Below are 21,138 nucleotides of genomic sequence, written 5' to 3' on the forward strand. Positions count from 1 at the left end.
TGAACAGGGTACGAGCAGCTAAAGTAAATTATGAAGAACATGGAATGATTGTTTTTTGACCATTTCTGTATATTTGTTTTTATTGTATTCCTGTATTTAATTTTGTTAGTATTTTTTATGTTTGTTTATGTTTTTTATTATAATACATTTGTATACTATTCTTCATGAATTCTACATGAATTGGTTGTTCTGCTTAATTCATAGAAAACATATTTTTATTTATCTTACAGTTTCTTGGCAATACAGAAGTAGAACAACCTAAAGGTACTGAAATTGTAAGAGATGCGGTAAGAAAACTTAAGGTAAGTTGACATATAACTCACAAATTATTTCAATGGGAAATGGAAGACACACCACATTTGAGTATTGTCATCTTCATCTTCTAAAAATGCACGTTTGTGTGGATGTCTTCTATTATGCTGCTCATAAATAATGCTAAATCGTGAAATTCATGTGTCTTGGGGGCTTTGCATATGATAAAAGTGGACTTGAACATAGACTATAAACAACCAACCAAACAGTAATGGACATCATTAGTGATTGTTTAGTGGTGCATGATGACAGAGATCCTGGGCACCATCTTACCTTAAGTGATTGAAGCATTTTTGAATGGTTTAACTTCAAGGTTCTCACGACTGTGCCTGTTCTCCAGGTCTGTCTGGCACCTCCTCTGGCACCAGCATGCTTTCAACCTGTCAATGGCCTCCCACTAAGAAAATGCATTAGAACGGTACCCGTCTAATGCATTTTCATAGTGGGAAACCATTGAGTGTAGTAAAACTTTTATCTATTTCTTAAGCAAGTTTTTGTTTGTTTGTTTTTTTTATTATTTTTCAGACTGCTCCTAGAATAAAGTCTATTTTATTTTTACTATATCACCCATAAATGCTTAGCTCTGTGGCTTATTTTAACATAATTTTTTTTATTAGTTAAAGTAGATTGTATTGTTACAATTTTAAGATTTCACCCTTATTTTCAGAATATTTTTTTTATTTCATCTAGGAATTTTATTACTGTCAATTTTTACACATGGTGTAAATTACATAGAAACTGTAATTACTAGAAATATAAAAACAGCAAACAAAAAGCCTCAACGTTTTATGGCTTTATTTTTCTATTATAACAAAAGATAAGATAGGATTGCAACTTGTATTGTAACTATGAGTGTGAGTTTGTAACATCAGTAAACCAGATGGCGGTGCTATGAATCTGTCCTTAAAGTAATAAACATAACTTAATATTTCCTATTTTATGGCATATTTGTTTTTTTAGAAACAGTACTTTTTTTGTTGTTATGAATAGTTGCTTTTGCATTATTTATATTTTTTTCATTTTGAACAAGCAAAATGTATCCTATATGGAACATCAGTATAATTCAAATGAAACCGTCATGGCAGTTGCATATTAATAGTTCATGAGGTAATATAGGAAATTTTACATATGAAACATAAAATATGAATGCTATTTTCTATAGTATAGCAGAAAGCTGCCAGGGAACTCTTTACCCAAAGTACAAAAAAAGCTAAAGGGAAAAATGGCAATAACAGTGATGAAGCAAAACATAACTAAGACAAAGTTTATTTGGGATTCAGATTTTGAGATAATGGCTGACCTCAGACAAGCTGTGCAGTAATTCACACAAATAAATGTTTGATCTATCTGATTGTATATCAGTTTTCTCAAGGTTATTTCAAATATAGTAAAGCAAATTAAGTTCTCATTGATAATTAAGAAAAAAAACATATTCAATCCCTATTTATGTCATTGAAATGATTAAAGGGAACCTCCAAAACCCATAACCAAAACAGTATATTTCTGCTAACTGCATGTAGGCAACTCCTCTCCTTGTAGAAACTATGCCTTGCTGTGAGTGTGAACCCACACAACACAGATACATTGCTGTGTGCACATGCTTCCATAATGGACATGAGTGGTAGGGATGGAGTTTTGGTTCCTTAGATTTAAAGGATGAATGTCACCTCAAAATATACTTAATATAACAATCATTTTATCAAGTATTGAAAGGAAATACTTTTTTTTTTCAAATGAAGCATATGTACTTTTAGCATATTACAGGATCCTTCAGCCATATACACTAGGGATCAACCGATATTGATTTTTTAGAGCTGATACCAATAATTTTATGAACTTTCAGGCCGATAGCAGATAATTTACCAATATTCTGTACATTTACCATTTAAAAAAATATATATATTTCTAAAGCTAAATGCACAAAATATACATGCCACATGTGTGTTTAAACAGGGGAGCTGTGTGTGTTTGTGTAGTGGATGCAGTGTGTATTTGTGTAGTGTGTATATAATGAATGCAGAGTGTGTTTGTGTAGGGTGTATAGTGCATGTAGTGTGTGGTGTGTGTAAAGTGAATGCAGTGTGCATATAGTGAATGCAGTGTGTATAGTGTGCACAAAGTGAATGTAGTGTATGTGTAGTGTGTGTAAAGTGAATGCAGTGTGTGTAGTGTTTGTATTGTGAATGCAGTGTATAGAGGGTGTATAGTGAATGCAGTGTGTTTGTGTAATGTGTGTGTATATACTGAATGCAGACTGTGTGTGTTTGTGTAGTGTGTTTAGTGAATGCAGCGTGTATAGTGAATGCAGTGTGTTTGTGTAGAGAGTGTGTATATACTGAATGCAGTGTGTGTGTTTGTGTATAGTGAATGCAGTGTGTATAGTGAATACAGTGTGTTTGTGTAGTGTGTATATACTGAATGCAGAGTGTGTGTGTTTGTGTAGTGTGTATAGTGAATGCAGTGTGTATAGTGAATACAGTGTTTGTGTAGTGTGTGTATATAATGAATGCAGATTGTGTGTGTAGAGTGTGCAGTATGTGTTTGTTTCTGTAGGTATGTAATTTGTGTAAAATAGGGGGGAATTTTAAAAAAATAAATAAAATTTAGTCCCCCCTCCCTGCTTCTTACTTGGTCAGGGAGTGGGATATGGCATTCCCTGGTGGTCCAGTGGCATGGACTGTGTAGTGGGGGCCCTGCAGCAACCTCTTACTTACCTTCCGAGCAGCTCCCTTCAGCTCCCCTGTCTAAATCTTGCAGCCAGAGTGCCGCGCAGAGCGTTGCCTGGCAACGCTCGGACAGCCGCAGGACTCGTGAGATTTAGACAGAGGAGCTTAAAGGGAGCTGCTGGGAAGGTAATTGGGAGCTTGCTGCGGGCACCCCCAGGACCGCTGGGCTTGTCATGGGCCCGGCGGTCCTGGTATGCATTATCGGCAATATTGGTATCTTTATTGGCCGATACCGATATTGCCAAAAATACTGTGTTAAGACCCCTCTTGCATAAAGGAGTAAAACAGCCGTTTAGTTAAGCTTCCCCTTACGCAATAATGCAATCTCCATTCGTATACTCCAACCGTACGAACTGCAACCAGGGGAATGTACCAGTCTCCCGACCGGGACCCATACGGATCTCAAAACTCACGAATAAGAAATCCACTAATCGCGGCTAACAGCCGATCAAATATAACATCCAAGCGGCTTACGTTTCCAGTAATCAGTCGCTAACCGTGTAGTAAATCTCCCCTCTAATAACGAGACCAAGCTCCGCATTGAGGGTAAAATAAGAACTGCCTTTACTGTGGGCCCGCCTGTATATGCAGGTCTCCCACTTGGTGGACACTCCCCTAGGGGACCAAATGGGAGACTGTAATGACAGACAGACATATGGCACTTTTAGACATACAGGCACAAAATATTCCCACAATGCATCCCAGTTTCCTCCCCTCTGCCCTGGAGCTAATCGAGAAGTAATTCAATTATCTCCAGGACAGAGGCAAATCGCCATTTTAAATTAGACACAAAAACCGTGTAAAATTGCATAAGTTTACAATTACCAAACATATTACCTTCGTGCAACGTATCCCCAGATAGCCTGGATCTGAGTGCATATTCTTAGCGAATAGCGCTCAGATCCCATATGTACAGTTCAATCGCCATGGAGTCAAAGTCTCTTACAGTCTTTCGGTATGCGATTGACTCCATGGGAGTCCATCTGGGTTAAGTCCATCCGTGTAATCCAAACTCCCGAACGGCCGGTGGTCGCATGCCTTGTCGACTGAGAAGGGCGGTCGATAATTTCAGTGGTGTTCGGCAGAAAGAGTGTCGGTTTTTAGTTCCATAGAATCTGCGCCGAACACCGCTGGTCTTTCGCATGGTGTAAAATGGCCGCCGCCTCGTGGTCGGCATACGAACAACGACCACCCTGAATACGGTTGGAATGGAGAGGTGTCTGCGGTTAACCACAACATTCTAATTGGGGCTAAGAGGTTAACCAGCAGCACACTTCTCTCCCGGGTGGCCGTCCGTTCGGTAGTTTTAATCGGTTCTTTCAGGAAAAAAACGAACAGGGGTATACGGACAGGCAAATAGACGAAAAGGGGCAAACAGACAAACCAGCAATCTTAGTCTATACAGATGGGTCTGTCACATACTGAATATCGTCCGATAATATCGGCCTGACCAATAATCAGTCATTCCCTAATATACATGCACCTTTGGACAAACAGTGTTTGAAAACCGATAGTCTCTATGGTCTTCCCTGCTGTACTTACTGCATAGAAATATATACATATATTTCTTCTTCTTTTTTTAAATACTTGATAAAAAGGGTATTATATTTAAAAAAAAAAAAGTACTTATAAGGTGACTGTTGCTCTTTAACAGAAAATAAAGCTAAATTCACAGGAACAGCTTTTTAGAACTATAATTGCTGTAATAATCGTAAGTTGCTGTGGTGCATTTTGAGTCCCTCTAACTAACCCAAACAGTAAGTTCAATTTAAAGTTAGTTTCTAAAAATCTTTCCCATATTTTTCTAGTTTGCAAGACATATAAAAAAATCTGAAGGTCAGAAAACACCGAAAGTTGAACTCCAGATATCTATATATGGTGTGAAAATTCTAGAACCAAAAACAAAGGTAAGTCACAAGAGTGAACTGGATTGTATAGCAAAGTAGGTCATGCAATTCTTCTTATGGTTGATGTCTCATCAAATGTTTATTGTACTCCCAAAAAAAATAGATTTCTAAATATTGTTAGGGGAGTGCAACACTTTGCATATCCATTTTAAGATGAATGAGATGACAAATATTAATAAAATCATCAAGGAAGAACTGTTGATGTACGAATTTGTCTTTTTACCAGATTTCTGGTAAATCTAGTCCATGACAGTTTGAAAATAATTTTCTCAAGTTATAAATAAACCAAGCATGTTATTTGTATGATAAAAAGGTATATAAAAAGTGATCTAAATTCAATCACTATAAAATTGGACATGGAATGTACCATAAGCTGCTTAAATTGTTTGTATAATATAAACATATCATTAGAATATTAATACCCATGACATATGTGATAATGCACCCAACAATGTATACAAATTGTTCAAATTAAAGCAAATCCTAACTTTCTAGGTTTGGGTATAATTCATTACTTGCACTACATCATGGTTAATGAAGTCACCTTATATTTTATCGGAATGCTGCTTCAGGCTTTGAAATCATTGGTGGAAAATCATTACTTATGGGAATAATTCTCCTTATGAGAAAATCATTTTTATTACACAAAGAATTTTATGGAGCTCTTAAGGCACATTTTGAGAATGCAAAGGGAGGTTTCTCCATTTTAGCCCTTTTAGTGCATATATTGAAACATGGCCCCATAATAAGGGTTATTAACTTGCCTCACTCCAGCTGGTTTTGTGCTCTTTTCATAATCCCGAGTCAACTATTTTACATTTGACGATAAAGGAAGTTAATGTTCAACTAAAAGCTAACTTTAAAACAAATGTCCCTCATTAAAGGGACGCTTCAAGTTGAAGTTGAACCATTCTTTTTTAAATACGTTAAATAGACTATTCAATACAAATATTTTTAAAAAGACAAAACAAAAATTATAAAAACAGATGCTCATATTTTATGTCCCTGCTACAATCCCTCATTCTTTGGAAATAGCTCTCACCAAACCAGAGATAAATAACTTTCTACAGCACTGCTGAGCTCAACTGATGCAAAGTGCTTTTTGGGCACAGCGATTGTTTTGAGGAGATGTGGTCCATATGTCAAGTATTTATTATAAAAAACAAAGAGAATTCCAACTCTAAGGAATCTAAGTATTTACATCATGTACAGCAATATATTTTTTTTTGCAAAAAGTGAAGGTTTATCAGGTTGGGAGGGAGGAACAGGAAATGTGACTTTATAAAGTGTAGCAAATTGTTATCTAAAACATAAAAGAAACGTTATTTTTTTATTTGTTAAAATAATTACATTATCATCGCCTCTGTGCAGTTTCTTCTTTAGAAATGAATGTGTATAAATACAGTGCATTTCCTGTTGTACTCTTGCTGAGTGGGGGAAGCCATCTTTATGTACTCTTTGGTTGGATAAGCAGTGTTTTTGATTAAAGAACATGCTAGTTAGGAAAGGTTAGTGCATGTTTATAAATCTTGACATCATGTTTTCAGCTATTCAGTGTTCATATTACCATTGATTATGACCAAAGAGGACTTAAAGATGGCCACTCCCAGTCTGTAATAATTATATACATTGTTATACTAATACTAAAATGTATATTATTGTTGTTATTATTATTTTATATATATATATATATATATATATATATATATATATATATATATATATATATATATATACATATACATATATATATATATATATATATATATATATATATATATAAAAACACAGCATATCTGTCTGTAATATAACCTTTCTTTGCACCTAATGTGTGGTTACCTGGAGCACCTTTCAGAACTAAACTACAAACTAGAAAATGGCAGAAATGTTTTAAAGTTTACTTGGCTTTTATCTGAGGGCTTGACAATGACCTGAGTGAGAATTAAACATCATCAGGCATGCTTGAGTGAACAAATTCAAATTTTGAAATGGTATTAATCTTTATGACTACTGACTATGTGATGTACATTTTATAAAATAGTTCATTGTGAGTTGAACCCATTGCTATTAAAAAAATAAATAAATAACTTTCCATTTCTTGTAAGCTGAGTCATCAGTAAAATAAATGTCATATTTATAGACATGGTTTCTCATTTTTGTCCAAAATAGAACTTAAATTATTTGTTAATTGCTTAAATAGCAGTACTCACTTAATACATTTCTCAAAACTAGTATAAATTGATTCCTGGAAAAGCTAGATTCATTCAATATATATTGTATTCTTTTAGATCCTGAGAACACATATAATTCCATGTCATGAAAAAAAAAAAAGCTAACAGTGGAAATAATGACAGTCTCCCAATTTGTGACACCTTCTAGAGCCGGGGTGCCCAAAAGCCTAGGTACTTTAAAGATTCCATCCACAAGACTCAATATGTTAGTCTTTCTGTGCTAGTTAAAACCACAACTCTTATGTAGTTATTTCTCCTCGATGGTGTCACTTAATCTAAATTCAACTCAGGAAACCTGGCTGCTGTAGGCCACATTGGTACAAATGACAAAGTTTGAAAAAGATGGAGGATCTAAAAGTTCAAGGCATTAGGTAGCAAACTAAAGAGGACCTCTAAGTTGGTATTTTCCGAGATACCTGTGCTGCGCACTACTGCAGATAGCGGTGATATTCATTAGTAGGAGTATGTTACAATCCCCTAAACATTAATACCGATGGTGCTATCTCACATTAATAAGGTTGCACAACTGGGTAATTTGTTACAATTGTTAAAGTAGTGGAGCAATATTTAGGTGAAAAACCCAAACCAAAAACTCAAAATTCAAAGTGCTGTGTTAATACTTATTGGACAGCAAATGTCACCAAAACGATCATCTCATTGCATATAGATATAAAAGAGAACACAATACAAATAATAGTGCAGATGGTCTAAATGGGTATCCAGTATAGTGTATAGGCAATACATTGATATAGTTCAATATTGTATTAAAAAAAGCTATTATAGCTTAAAGTGCATGTAAATCTTTATTATACATAAAATCAGTGTAAAAGAAACAAACACATTGTCTCGCACAAGAAAGTGTTGTGAGTAAATACTGTGTACACCGCTACTCACTGCCAGGCTTTATGGCTTTAAAAAAAGATGTGATGGGACTGTGACTTGTAGCTCTGTATCTCTGTGCAGTCCTTGGTGCAATAAGTCAGTACAGCTGATTTCCCCACTCTCGACTTACAATAGCTTAGGAATCTCTGCCCCCTACTTGCCGTGTGTGTGATGTCATCTATGCCTTTTGCCGGGATTTACAGCTTTCTCAGGATGGAATGAATCTAAAATCTCCACCTTGAAGAAGGTCTTTTGTAGGGTTACAGTGTCCCCAAGGTCCCTCCTCATTGGTGGAAAATTGGGAATACGAGGAAAAATTCATTGTAAGTCCTTTCTTAAAGATACACAGTCTCTCATCCTATATAAAGGACTGGTTTAAACGTACATTCTAATGTAAATATTCCTTAAACAATATGTACATACATATCATTATATAACATAACACATTAAAATAAAACAAAAAAAAGCATATACATTCAATAATTATCTTAAAAACAGGGCATTAAGGGGGCAGAGACTCCTAAGATCATATCATAAGCTGAGAGAGTGAAAATCAGCTGCACTGACTTACCGCACAAGGGACTGCACAGAGACACAGAGGTACAAGTCACAGCCCCATCACAAGTATATTTAAAGCCATAAAGCCTGGCAGTGAGTAGCGGTGTACACCGTATTTGCTCACAACACTTTCTTGTAAGAGATAATTTATTTGTTTCTATTACACTGATTTTATGTATAATAAAGATTGATATGCACTTTGAGCTATTTTATGTTTTTATGTTTTGAAACAATATTGGACTATATCAATTTATTACCTATACACTATCCTGGTTACTTATCTAGCCCATTTGCACTAATATTGAACTATATTAGGTTATTATATATACACTATACTGGTTACCCATTTAGACCATCTGCACTATTATTTGTATTTTTTTCTTTTATATCTATATGCAATGAGATGATTGTTTTGGTGCCATCTGCTGTCCAATAAGTATTACACACCACTTTTAATTTTGAGTTTTTGGTGCAGGATTTTCATCTAATAATTGCTACATTGAAAAATTTTTTTCTATTCTTTGTAATTTTGTGTTTAGAGGTGAACATGGCAGTGTGTAGCATAAGTGGTCTTATACATTTATTAAATTCTATAATAATAGTTTTTGTTTTTGTTTTTAAATTAGCATTCCAGATATATCTCTTTTTTATTCGGTAATTTGCTACTTTTCTGAGATTTTAATTATTCATACATGGATTGGGCCAGAAGGACTAGAAGTACAATTAAACGAAACAGGGTTTTAAAACTGATATACAACAGCTCCATAACTAATAATAAAGAGAACGTTACCTGCGCTCTGGCCTAAATCCCTATGTATATTTAAACAAAATCGAGGCTCTTTAGTTTTATTCCAATGGCCATTTGAATATAAGCTCGCCAGCCATGTCAAGGCAAGCCCCAAAAGGTGAGTCCTACACTAGCCATTAGATATGCTGATATCAGCCCAGAATCTCTAATGAGACAGGAAGGGGTATTTTATAAACCCTTTCACATTTAACCCTTTATAGGGCTTCTACACATACAATAAACTTTGCTGGTATCAGACAAAGTGTAAACATCTCGAATGAGACATGAATGGGTGTTTTATAAACCTCTACATACTTATTAACCCTAAATAGGGCTATAAAACATACAAATCACCTTGCCGGTATCAGATAAAAGGCACATTTCTCTGTTAAAACAGGAAGGGATGCTGCCCCTACATACTTATAAACTCTTAATAAGACAAACATGGGGTGGCTGGCAGCAATGTAACATAGCTGTGTGGTACAAACCTTATATACAAACACAAAGATAAAGCACCGCGCTTACAGCAGCAGTAGCTTAGTATCCAACAGCTCAAAATACATAGTAAAAACAAAGAATGGTACCTGCGCCCTGGCCTATATCCCTATGTACATTTAAACAAAATGGAGGCTCTTTAGTTTTATTCCAATGGCCATTTGAATATAAGCTCGCCTGCCACGTCAAGGCAAGCCCCATAAGGTGAGTTCTACTCTAGCCATTAGATTTGCTGATATAAGCCAAGAATCTCCAATGAGACAGGGAGGAGTATTTTATAAACCCTTTCACATTTAACCCTTTATATGGCTTCTACACATACAATACACTTTTCTGGTATCAGTGTGTAAACATTTCTAATGAGACATGAAAGGGTGTTTTATAAGCCCCTGCATACTTATTAACCCTAAATAGGGCTATAAAACAGACAAATCACCTTGCTGGTATCAGCTAAAAGGCAAATTTCTCTGTTGAGACAGGAAGGGGTGCTGCCCCTATATAGGTATAAACTCTTAATAAGACAAACATGGGGTAGCTTATATTCAAATGGCCATTGGTATAAAACTAAAGAGCCTCCATTTTATTTAAATGTACATAGGGATTTAGGCCAGAGTGCAGGTAACGTGCTATTTGTTTTTACTATGTATTTTGAGCTGTTGGATACTAAGCTACTTCTGCTGTAAGCGAGGTGCTTTATCTTTGTATTTGTCCATAACTAATAATGTTTACTCATTTCAAACATTCAAATTAGGGAGCACTTGGGAGATGGTGACTATAATATGGTATTTAAGATTAGCTAAAAAAAACTCATTTATATGGACTGTTCAGACATGCTTTATTTAAAAAACAAAAGTGTTATTTTAATATGTATATAGGCATGTGCACCCTTGCTCACTGATGCATCTCTAAATTGGACCAAGGAGTTGATTGCTTATCTTTCTTAAAGACATGGAATTATATTATCCAGATGATATTTAATGTGAATGCATTGACTGAGCTTGCACTTATGGCTTGTCATGACCACTATTCTGTGTGTGAGTGCATAGTATTAGCATCTCTGTTGGTAGCATTTATCTTTCTGTATATAGAGCCACTTTCACTTTACATGTATCAGGACTTATGGAGGACTTATGAAGATGCAAGCTGTAACTCCATTCACCACTCACACAATAGTAGATACGCTATTATAAAAGCAACACTATTGTGTTTTACTTCCTTGAAATAGGTAGTTTCTCTACACTGTGGTGGAAAGTGATTGGGAAAGCAAAAGGCTACAACCCCACCTACACCACTCCACAAAGGAAACCCATCAATTGGAAGTAACAAATTGCATGATTTGTTTTATGATTGAATATATATTCAGTTGAGTATACTGTAAGTATTTTCTGTATATGCATTTTTATATGTATTTCTATTATCATTTATGTAATTTTATGGTAGTTTCTGGCATCAGCTCTATCACAAACGGACAGTTGCATACATTTTAAGACTTGTTGTCTGGTTTATATGGTTGAGTTCATGAAGGTACGAGCTGATCATGAGAATTCCTATTAGTGTAGTTAAATAGTGGCCTAATACACATGTTCAGAGTGTCTATCGGTGACATTAGTGAAATCCGGTGCATACAAGAACAATAAAGTTAGTTTGCAATTCATGCTGGTTAACATATGCACATTTGACAACCCCAGACATCACAACATGTGATGTCACTTAGAGTCAGGACTGAATTGTGCAGGAACATGTAGACACAGAGGAATTGAATATTAAATGTTGGAAAGTCACTGATGTCATTGAAGGTCTCTCTGAGGAAATAGGATGAAACACATTGAGTGAAGACCCCCACAAGATGGCCAGCTGTTGGAGAGGAAACGGACATACAAATTGGGACTTTGAACACAGGGTACAAAAGAGACGTTAGTCCTCCAGCCTAAGTGGTACTTTATTTGCACATTTCTCCTTATACGTGCATTTTATTTTGTGAATGTGTTTTTAAATTGTTGTTTTATTAACTGCTGATCTAATTTATCTACTAAACTATGATTACCTTTCTATCTACTTCTAGTTGCAAGAAAAAGTATGTGAACCCTTTGGAATGATATGGATTTCTGCACAAATTGGTCATAAAATGTGATCTGATCATCATCTAAGTCACAACAATAGGCAATCACAGTCTGCTTAAACTAATAACATACAAAGAATGAAATGTTGCCAGGTTTTTATTGAACACACCATGTAAACATTCACAGTGCAGGTGGAAAAAGTATGTGAACCCTTGGCTTTAATAACTGGTTGAACCTCCTTTGGCAGCAATAACTTCAACCAAACGTTTCCTGTAGTTGCAGATCAGACGTACACAACAGTCAGGAGTAATTCTTGACCATTCCTCTTTACAGAAATGTTTCAGTTCAGCAATATCCTTGGGATAAAATACAGTAAAAGAAAAAAGGGGTGTAGGTTAGCGCTAATAATATATTGGACAGGCAGCGACCTTATAGAGGGTGACCCTCTAACCCTCTATATAAGGAATACACAGTAAAAAACAAAGAAAGGTTGCGCCAAAATTAAAAAATAAATAAAAAATATACGATAATAATAGTAAAAATAATAATAGCAGATAAGTTCCAATGAGTGTCAGGAGATCAAATGGTTTTAGTCTCTAATTCCGCTGTGGGGGTGACTTCTCTTGTTGTAGTGGTTCACACCGTCTCGTGATATGGAAGACACAAGAATAGAGGACCAATCGTGCGGAGTGTATTACAGTAAATCTAGTAGTATTAAATCATATGTATTTCACTCACATTTAGATGAGCTATAGCCAGCTCTGGGTTTGTAGGCATATAGCGGAATAATCCCCGCTTACAGGATGTGTTGGTGCTTGTCCTCCAGGGGTCTTGTCCAACTTTCAGAAGAAGAAGATAAAAACAACAGATAGTGCTCTCTGATGGTATTATTGAGGTAGTGAATAAAATAAGATAAAATATACTCACAAAAGAAGTGCAGGTCTCACTGCACTTTTAGGGCAGCGTTAGTGGTATAATCCCCACTTCAGGATATATAGTATAAAAATGCCAGGAACAAATAGTTAAAATGATAAAAATTATAGAAGTGTATAAAAAATTATAATGGTGCATATATCTAACCAAAAAATCATTTATTTATATAAAACACAATATAAAATAACCATAACGCGTTTCACTGCTGGGGCTTTATCAAAATGAAGTATATCATTTTTTATACACTTCTATAATTTTTATCATTTTAACTATTTGTTCCTGGCATTTTTATACTATATATCCTGAAGTGGGGATTATACCACTAACGCTACCCTAAAAGTGCAGTGAGACCTGCACTTCTTTTGTGAGTATATTTTATCTTATTTTATTCACTACCTCAATAATACCATCAGAGAGCACTATCTGCTGTTTTTATCTTCTTCTTCTGAAAGTTGGACAAGACCCCTGGAGGACAAGCACCAACACATCCTGTAAGCGGGGATTATTCCGCTATATGCCTACAAACCCAGAGCTGGCTATAGCTCATCTAAATGTGAGTGAAATACATATGATTTAATACTACTAGATTTACTGTAATACACTCCGCACGATTGGTCCTCTATTCTTGTGTCTTCCATATCACGAGACGGTGTGAACCACTACAACAAGAGAAGTCACCCCCACAGCGGAATTAGAGACTAAAACCATTTGATCTCCTGACACTCATTGGAACTTATCTGCTTTTATTATTTTTACAATTATTATCGTATATTTTTTATTTATTTTTTAATTTTGGAGCAACCTTTCTTTGTTTTTTTCTGAATATCCTTGGGATGTCTGGTGTGAATCGCTTTCTTGAGATCATGCCACAGCATCTCAATCGGGTTGAGGTCAGGACTCTGACTGGGCGACTTCAGAAGGTGTATTTTCTTCTGTTTAAGCCATTATGTTGTTGATTTACTTCTATGCTTTGGATCATTGTCCTGTTGCAACATCCATCTTCTGTTGAGCTTCAGCTGGTAGACAGATGGCCTTAAGTTCTCCTGCAAAATGTCTTGATAAATTTGGGAATTCATTTTTCCTTTGATGATAGCAATCCATCCAGGACCTGCACTGTGAATGTTTACATGGTGTGTTCAATAAAAACATGGCAACATTTCATTCTTTGTGTGTTATTAGTTAACCCCTTAAGGACACATGACATGTGTGACATGTCATGATTCCCTTTTATTCCAGAAGTTTGGTCCTTAAGGGGTTAAGCAGACTGTGATTGTCTATTGTTAAAGATGTCGCGAACATAACATTTTCCTTCGCGAACGGCGAACGCAAATTTCCGCAAATGTTCGCGAACGGGCAAACCGGGCAAACCGCCATTGACTTCAATAGGCAGGCAAATTTTAAAACCCACAGGGACTCTTTCTGGCCACAATAGTGATGGAAAAGTTGTTTCAAGGGGACTGACACCTGGACTGTGGCATGCCGGAGGGGGATCCATGGCAAAACCCCCATGGAAAATTACATAGTTGATGCAGAGTCTGGTTTTAATCCATAAAGGGCATAAATCACCTAACATTCCTAAATTGTTTGGAATAACGTGCTTTAAAACATCAGGTATGATGTTGTATTGATCAGGTAGTTTAAGGGTTATGCCCGCTTCACAATGACAGACCAAACTCCCCGTTTAACGCACCGCAAACAACCACAAACAGTCCATTTGCACAACCGCAAACTCCCCATTTGCACAAGGTTGGATACCAAGCTAGCCATGTCCCGTTCCTTGTCCTCACTGATGTCATTGAAGGTCTCTTCCTCCACGCAGCCACGTACAACACCAAGGGTCCCCGAAAGGTGACAACAAGCCCCCTGGGACGCCTGCTGTGTTTGGTCTTCCACCTCCTCAAAGCCACCTTCCTCCTCTGACTCCTCTTCTTCAGACTCCTCTCTCTGCATTGCCTCTCTCTGCATTATTATTAGGTAAGTTAAGTAGTACTATTCCTATCAGTTTAATCCCTGTTACGTCCCCTATCAGGGGACGTGTATATGGCATTGATTTTAGGAACCGGGAGACGGAAAAAGATGCTTGGTCGGTCCTCCTACTTCAAATTTGGGGCACTGCACGTGCAATCTAATGTGTCACCAGATAGGAGTGGTGTGTTAAGTAGTACTATTCTTATCAGTTTAATCCCGGTTACGTCCCCTATCAGGGGACGTATATATGGTATTGATTTTAGGAACCGGGAGATGGAAAAAAGATGCTTGGTTGGTCCTCCTACTTCAAATTTGGGGCACTGCGCGTGTAATCTAATGTGCCACCAGATAGGAGTGGTGTGTTAAGTAGTACTATTCTTATCAGTTTAATCCCTGTTACATCCCCTATCAGGGGACGTGTATATGGCATCGATTTTAGGAACCGGGAGATGGAAAAAGATGCTTGGTTGGTCCTCCTACTTCAAATTTGGGGCACTGCGCGTGTAATCTAATGTGCCACCAGATAGGAGTGGTGTGTTAAGTAGTACTATTCTTATCAGTTTAATCCCTGTTACATCCCCTATCAGGGGACGTGTATATGGCATCGATTTTAGGAACCGGGAGATGGAAAAAGATGCTTGGTCGGTCCTCCTACTTCAAATTTTGGGCACTGCGCATGCAATCTAATGTGCCACCAGATAGGAGTGGTGTGTTAAGTAGTACTATTCTTATCAGTTTAATCCCTGCTACGTCCCCCTCATCAGGCCTTTTTTAGTCGAATGTATCGCCCACTGTCAGTCCCTTCGGGATCCATCTCTCATTCATCTTAATAAAGGTGAGGTAATCTAGACTTTTTTGACCTAGGCGACTTCTCTTCTCAGTGACAATACCTCCTGCTGCACTCAAGGTCCTTTCTGACAGGACACTTGAAGTGGGGCAGGCCAGAAGTTCTATCGCAAATTGGGATAGCTCAGGCAACAGGTCAAGCCTGCACACCCAGTAGTCAAGGGGTTCATCGCTCCTCAGAGTGTCGATATCTGCAGTTAAGGAGAGGTAGTCTGCTACCTGTCGGTCGGGTTGTTCTCTGAGGGTGGACCCCGAAGGGCTGTGGCTATGCATAGGACTTAAAAAGCTCTGCATGTCCTCCATCAACAACACGTCTGTAAACATGTCTGTAAGTGGGGCAGGCCAGAAGTTCTATCGCAAATTGGGATAGCTCAGGCCACAGGTCAAGCCTGCACACCCAGTAGTCAAGGGGTTCATCGCTCCTCAGAGTGTCGATATCTGCAGTTAAGGAGAGGTAGTCTGCTACCTGTCGGTCGGGTCGTTCTCTGAGGGTGGACCCCGAAGGGCTGTGGCTATGCATAGGACTTAAAAAGCTCTGCATGTCCTCCATCAACAACACGTCTGTAAAGCGTCCTGTCCTTGCCGGCGTGGTCGTGGGAGGAGGAGGCTTACTTTCACCTCTTCCCCTGTTAGATTCCCGTTGTGCTGTGACATCACCCTTATACGCTGTGTAAAGCGGTAATTCGGTAACATTTCAGGCACTTTCTGCTTATACCGGGGGTCTAGTAGCGTGAACACCCAGTACAGGTCGTTCTCCTTCAGCCTTTTTATACGAGGGTCCCTCAACAGGCACGACAGCATGAAAGACCCCATTTGCACATGGTTGGATGCCGAGCTACTCATGTCCCGTTCCTCGTCCTCAGTGATCTCACTGAAGGTATGTTCTTCCCCCCCAGCCACGTACAACACCACGGGTATCAGATAGGTGACAACGAGCACCCTGGGATGCCTGTTGTGGTTGGTCTTCCTCCTCCTCCTCAAAGCCACATTCCTCCACTGACTCCTCTTCCTCACAATCCTCTTCCAGTGTTTACGCAGGTCCAGCAAGCGATGCTGATCATGCTTTTTCCGGTCGTGATGGTGAACACAACTCTTCCTCTTCACGCTCATCTACGGCCTGATCCAGCACTCCAGGAAGAAAACAAATGGTATGATGTCGCTGATGGGGCCTTCGGTGCGACTGACTAGGTTTTTCACCTCCTCAAAAGGACGCATGAGCCTACAGGCATTGCGCATGAGCGTCCAGTAACGTGGCAAAAAAAATCCCAGCTCCGCAGAGGCTGTCCTAGCACCCCGGTCATACAAATAGTCGTTAACGGCTTTTTCTTGTTGGAGCAGGCGGTCGAACATTAGGAGTGTTGAACGTGTCGGGCTGTAGCAAATCAAGCGCCTCACTGGCATGTTGTTTCGCCGCTGGATATCTGCAAAGTGCGCCATGGCCGTGTAGGAACGCCTGAAATGGCCACACACCTTCCTGGCCTGCTTCAGGACGTCCTGTAAGCCTGGGTACTTATGCACAAAGCGTTGTACGATCAGATTATACACATGTGCCATGCACGGCACATGTGTCAACTTCCCCAAATTCAATGCAACCAACATATTTCTTCCATTGTCACAAACCACTTTGCCGATCTCCAGTTGGTGCGGAGTCAGCCACTGATCCACCTGTGCGTTCAGGGCGGACAGGAGTGCTGGTCCGGTGTGATTCTCTGCTTTCAGGCAAGTCAACCCCAAGACGGCGTGACACTGCTGTATCCGGGATGTGGAATAGTACCTGGGGAGCTGGGGGGTGCCGTTGATGTGGAGCAAGACTCAGCAGCAGAAGAGGACTCAGCCGAGGAGGTTATGGAAGAGGGTGGAGTAGGAGGAGTAGAGGAGGTGGCAGCAGGCCTGCCTGCAAGTCGTGGCGGTGTCACCAACTCCTCTGCAGAGCCACGCATTCCATGCTTGGCAGCCATCATCAGTTTTACCCAATGCGCAGTGTAGGTGATATACCTGCCCTGCCCATGCTTTGCAGACCAGGTATCAGTGGTCAGATGGACCCTTGCCCCAACACTGTGTACCAGACATGTAATTACTTCCTTTTTCACAATCGAGTACAGGTTGGGGATTGCCTTTTGAGCAAAGAAATTTCGGCCGGGTACCTTCCACTGCGGTGTCCCAATAGCTACAAATTTTTGGAACGCCTCGGACTCCACTAGCTTGTATGGTAAAAGCTGGCGGGCTTGCACCTCTCCACTGCCCCCCCCCTTTTTCCCACCAAATCCTATCCCCCCTCCCTCCCCCCTCACCGGCCCAGCCCGGCACAAAGCCCAGGGCCCCAGAAACCCAAGGGACCTCCAGGAGGTCACCCTAACACCAAGGCTCGAAGGGGCGCACGGCGGGTAGGTATCGGAACCAAAGCATCAAGGCCAATAGAGACCTAACAGTAACATATAACATGGCGACACTGAAAATTACTTCCCTGAACGTTAATGGCCTAAACACACCAACTAAACGACGTCTGTTAATGAGGGAATTAAAAAGACAAAAAACTGACATAGCATTTGTCCAAGAGTCACACCTCCTGCGCTCAGCCCGGATCCAACTAACGGACCACCTATACACTAGGGCATACTCCTCCAGGGCATTGGTAAAGAAAAACGGAGTAGAAATACTCATGCATAAAAAATGCCCCTTCGTCACCCAGACGACGAGCACAGACACTATGGGCAGGTACATCATCCTCACGGGGACGATACACGCCACCACATACCACCTGATCAACGTATACGCACCCAACCAGCCAGACCCAGATTTTTGGGAGCGACTTCACACGATAGTCCACGCTTTACCGTACGGAATCATAGTCATGGGGGGAGACCTAAACGCTACACCCTGCCCCACAGTAGACCGTAGTACCCCGACTGGCGGACAAAGGACGCAGAACACGAGGGGCCAAGACAAACTCCTCACCCAATTTATACAGAAGACGAAACTACTCGACTCCTGGAGGCTGCGCAACCCGGGACAGAGGGACTACACCTTCTTCTCGGCAGCGCACTCCACATACTCCCGTATAGACATGTTCCTGGTCAATCAGACCGGGATACCATGGGTACAGTCTGCGCGCATCAATCTTATTACATGGTCGGACCACGCAGATGTAGAAATTACTCTCAGACTCCCAGGTCCTAAACCTCCATGGAAGTGGCGACTGAATAGCTCGCTCATAAAAGATCCAGAGATTGAGACACTTATACAGGGCGAACTCTCGACCTATTTCGACGACAACGACGACCCGGACTTGACGCAATCCACGATATGGGCCGCTCATAAGGCGGTGCTAAGGGGCATCTTCATCAAACTTGCAACCCGTCGGAAGAAGCAAAGGGCAGAAACCCTCTTTAGGCTCCAAAAGGAGCTGAGAAGGGCAGAAGCCAGACATAAACAATCCCCTACGACACAGGGACTACAAGACCTTAGGGATCTCCGACATCAAATTAGAGCCGCAGCAGTAGAGGACCTGGGGCGAGACCTAGTCCGTAAGAAACGCCTCTACTACGAACGCTCCAACAAGATGGACACCCTACTAGCCAGGGCACTAAACCCCAAGCCCCACTTCCAAACCATAACAGCGATTAGAGACAAAAGGGGGCAGATCACCCAGAACCCTACGGAGATTAACCAGATCTTCACGGAATTCCTCGCGCACATCTACAACCACTCCCCAGACCAAAACAGCAACAATAGGGATTACACACAGGCGGTAGCCGATTACGTAGCAAACACACACATGCCGGAACTGAACCCGGAGGCCCTACACACCTTGGGGGCGCCCATAGAGGAGGAGGAGATAGACAAGGCGATTACGGCCCTCAAAGGTAACAAAGCCCCAGGACCGGACGGTTTCGACGGCTCCTACTATAAACTGTTTAGGGAAACGCTGACGCCAAAACTGGCGAAAGTGTACGCCGAATGGATGGAAGGTGGACACCCCAACCCGGAAATGCTCACAGCAGATATAGCACTGATACCCAAACCAGGAAGGGACCCGACAGAAGCGGCAAACTACAGACCCATTTCCCTAATCAACTTTGACGTAAAAATCTTTGCAAAAATACTGGCGACGCGATTGAACCCCCTACTGGGCACTCTGGTCCACCCGGACCAGGTTGGCTTTGTGCCGTCACGACAGCTGTATGAAAACACCAGGAGAGGGGCGGACGTCATATGGTGGGCGGTGAGGACCCGGACGCCTTCTCTGATCCTATCTTTGGACGCGGAGAAGGCGTTCGATAGGGTGCAATGGCACTACCTCTTCGCATTGCTCGACCGACTACACATGCCAGAAACATTTGTTAAAGGAGTGAGAGCCCTGTACACTGAACCGAGGGCACAGACTAATGTACCGGGAACGGCCCCGACCCCATTTGCGCCCGCTAACGGCACCAGACAAGGCTGCCCCCTTTCCCCCCTGTTGTTCGTCCTCTCGTTGGAACCTCTCCTGCAGAGAATAAGGGAGGACAGGCACATATCAGGCATACAAGCAGGGGGGGAAGAATTCAAAGTCTCCGCATACGCGGACGATGTCCTGGTCACTCTCACCAATCCAAGGGAGTCCCTGCCCCGACTGGTGGCACTCCTGGAGGATTACGGGAGTGTTTCGGGTTACAAGATTAACCTAGACAAATCTGTGGCCATGCCTATAGAAATGGACACGGAGGGGATTAACTACATCAAAAACACCCACCCTCTCAGATTCACTAGAACAGACATTAAATACCTTGGAGTCAAACTCACTGCGGACCCGGAGAAACTATATAGCGCCAATTACACGCCCGCTATCCAGGCACTCAGCCGTGATCTGGACAAATGGCATGAAAAGCCCATATCGTGGATTGGAAGATTGCACGCAATCAAAATGACACTGCTCCCACGACTGTTGTTTCTATTCCAGGCCCTACCGACTAAAGTGACTAAACAAGATCTACAGACGCTTCAGAGGCATATAGATGACTTTATCTGGGCACGGAAGAGGCACAGGATCGCTCGACTAGTCCTGTACAGACCAAAAACGAGGGGCGGGCTGGGACTCCCAAACCTATACCTATACTACCTGGCGGCTCAACTGGCCCAAATAATAGCATGGCACACACCGGAGGGTTCACATAGGTGGGTAGACCTGGAGACGAAACTAATGAGTACAGACCTCCCACAGTTCTGGATATGGGTGCCCAAAAAAGACAGACCTCCACTACGCACCACTTGCCCGGCAATCCTTAACTCCATAAGGATCTGGGATCTCACGGCCATTAAATATGCATTAAAACACACACCCTCACCGCTAACTCCGTATCTACGGAACAAAGCATTTGAGCCCGGGCTGAGCGCACGAGACTTTAGGGGGATAGAAAACACAGGTATACAAAGATACGGGCATATGTACGACGG

The 21,138-nt window shown here is 40.6% G+C and overlaps 1 protein-coding gene across 4 annotated transcripts in view; it reads left to right on the forward strand.

Annotated features, from left to right (window-relative positions):
- Positions 1–21,138, forward strand: part of GULP1 (GULP PTB domain containing engulfment adaptor 1) — a 670,190-nt gene that overhangs the window by 487,021 nt on the left and 162,031 nt on the right. For all 4 annotated transcript variants that reach the window (XM_063430129.1, XM_063430126.1, XM_063430128.1 and 1 more), the window contains 2 exons: positions 231–302; positions 4,847–4,945. In XM_063430129.1, coding sequence (XP_063286199.1) covers positions 231–302; positions 4,847–4,945 — 171 coding nt within the window. The remainder of the gene's footprint in view (positions 1–230; positions 303–4,846; positions 4,946–21,138) is intronic.

Source organism: Pelobates fuscus, chromosome 8 (assembly GCF_036172605.1).
Source record: "Pelobates fuscus isolate aPelFus1 chromosome 8, aPelFus1.pri, whole genome shotgun sequence".
NCBI classification, from domain to species: Eukaryota; Metazoa; Chordata; class Amphibia; order Anura; family Pelobatidae; genus Pelobates; species Pelobates fuscus.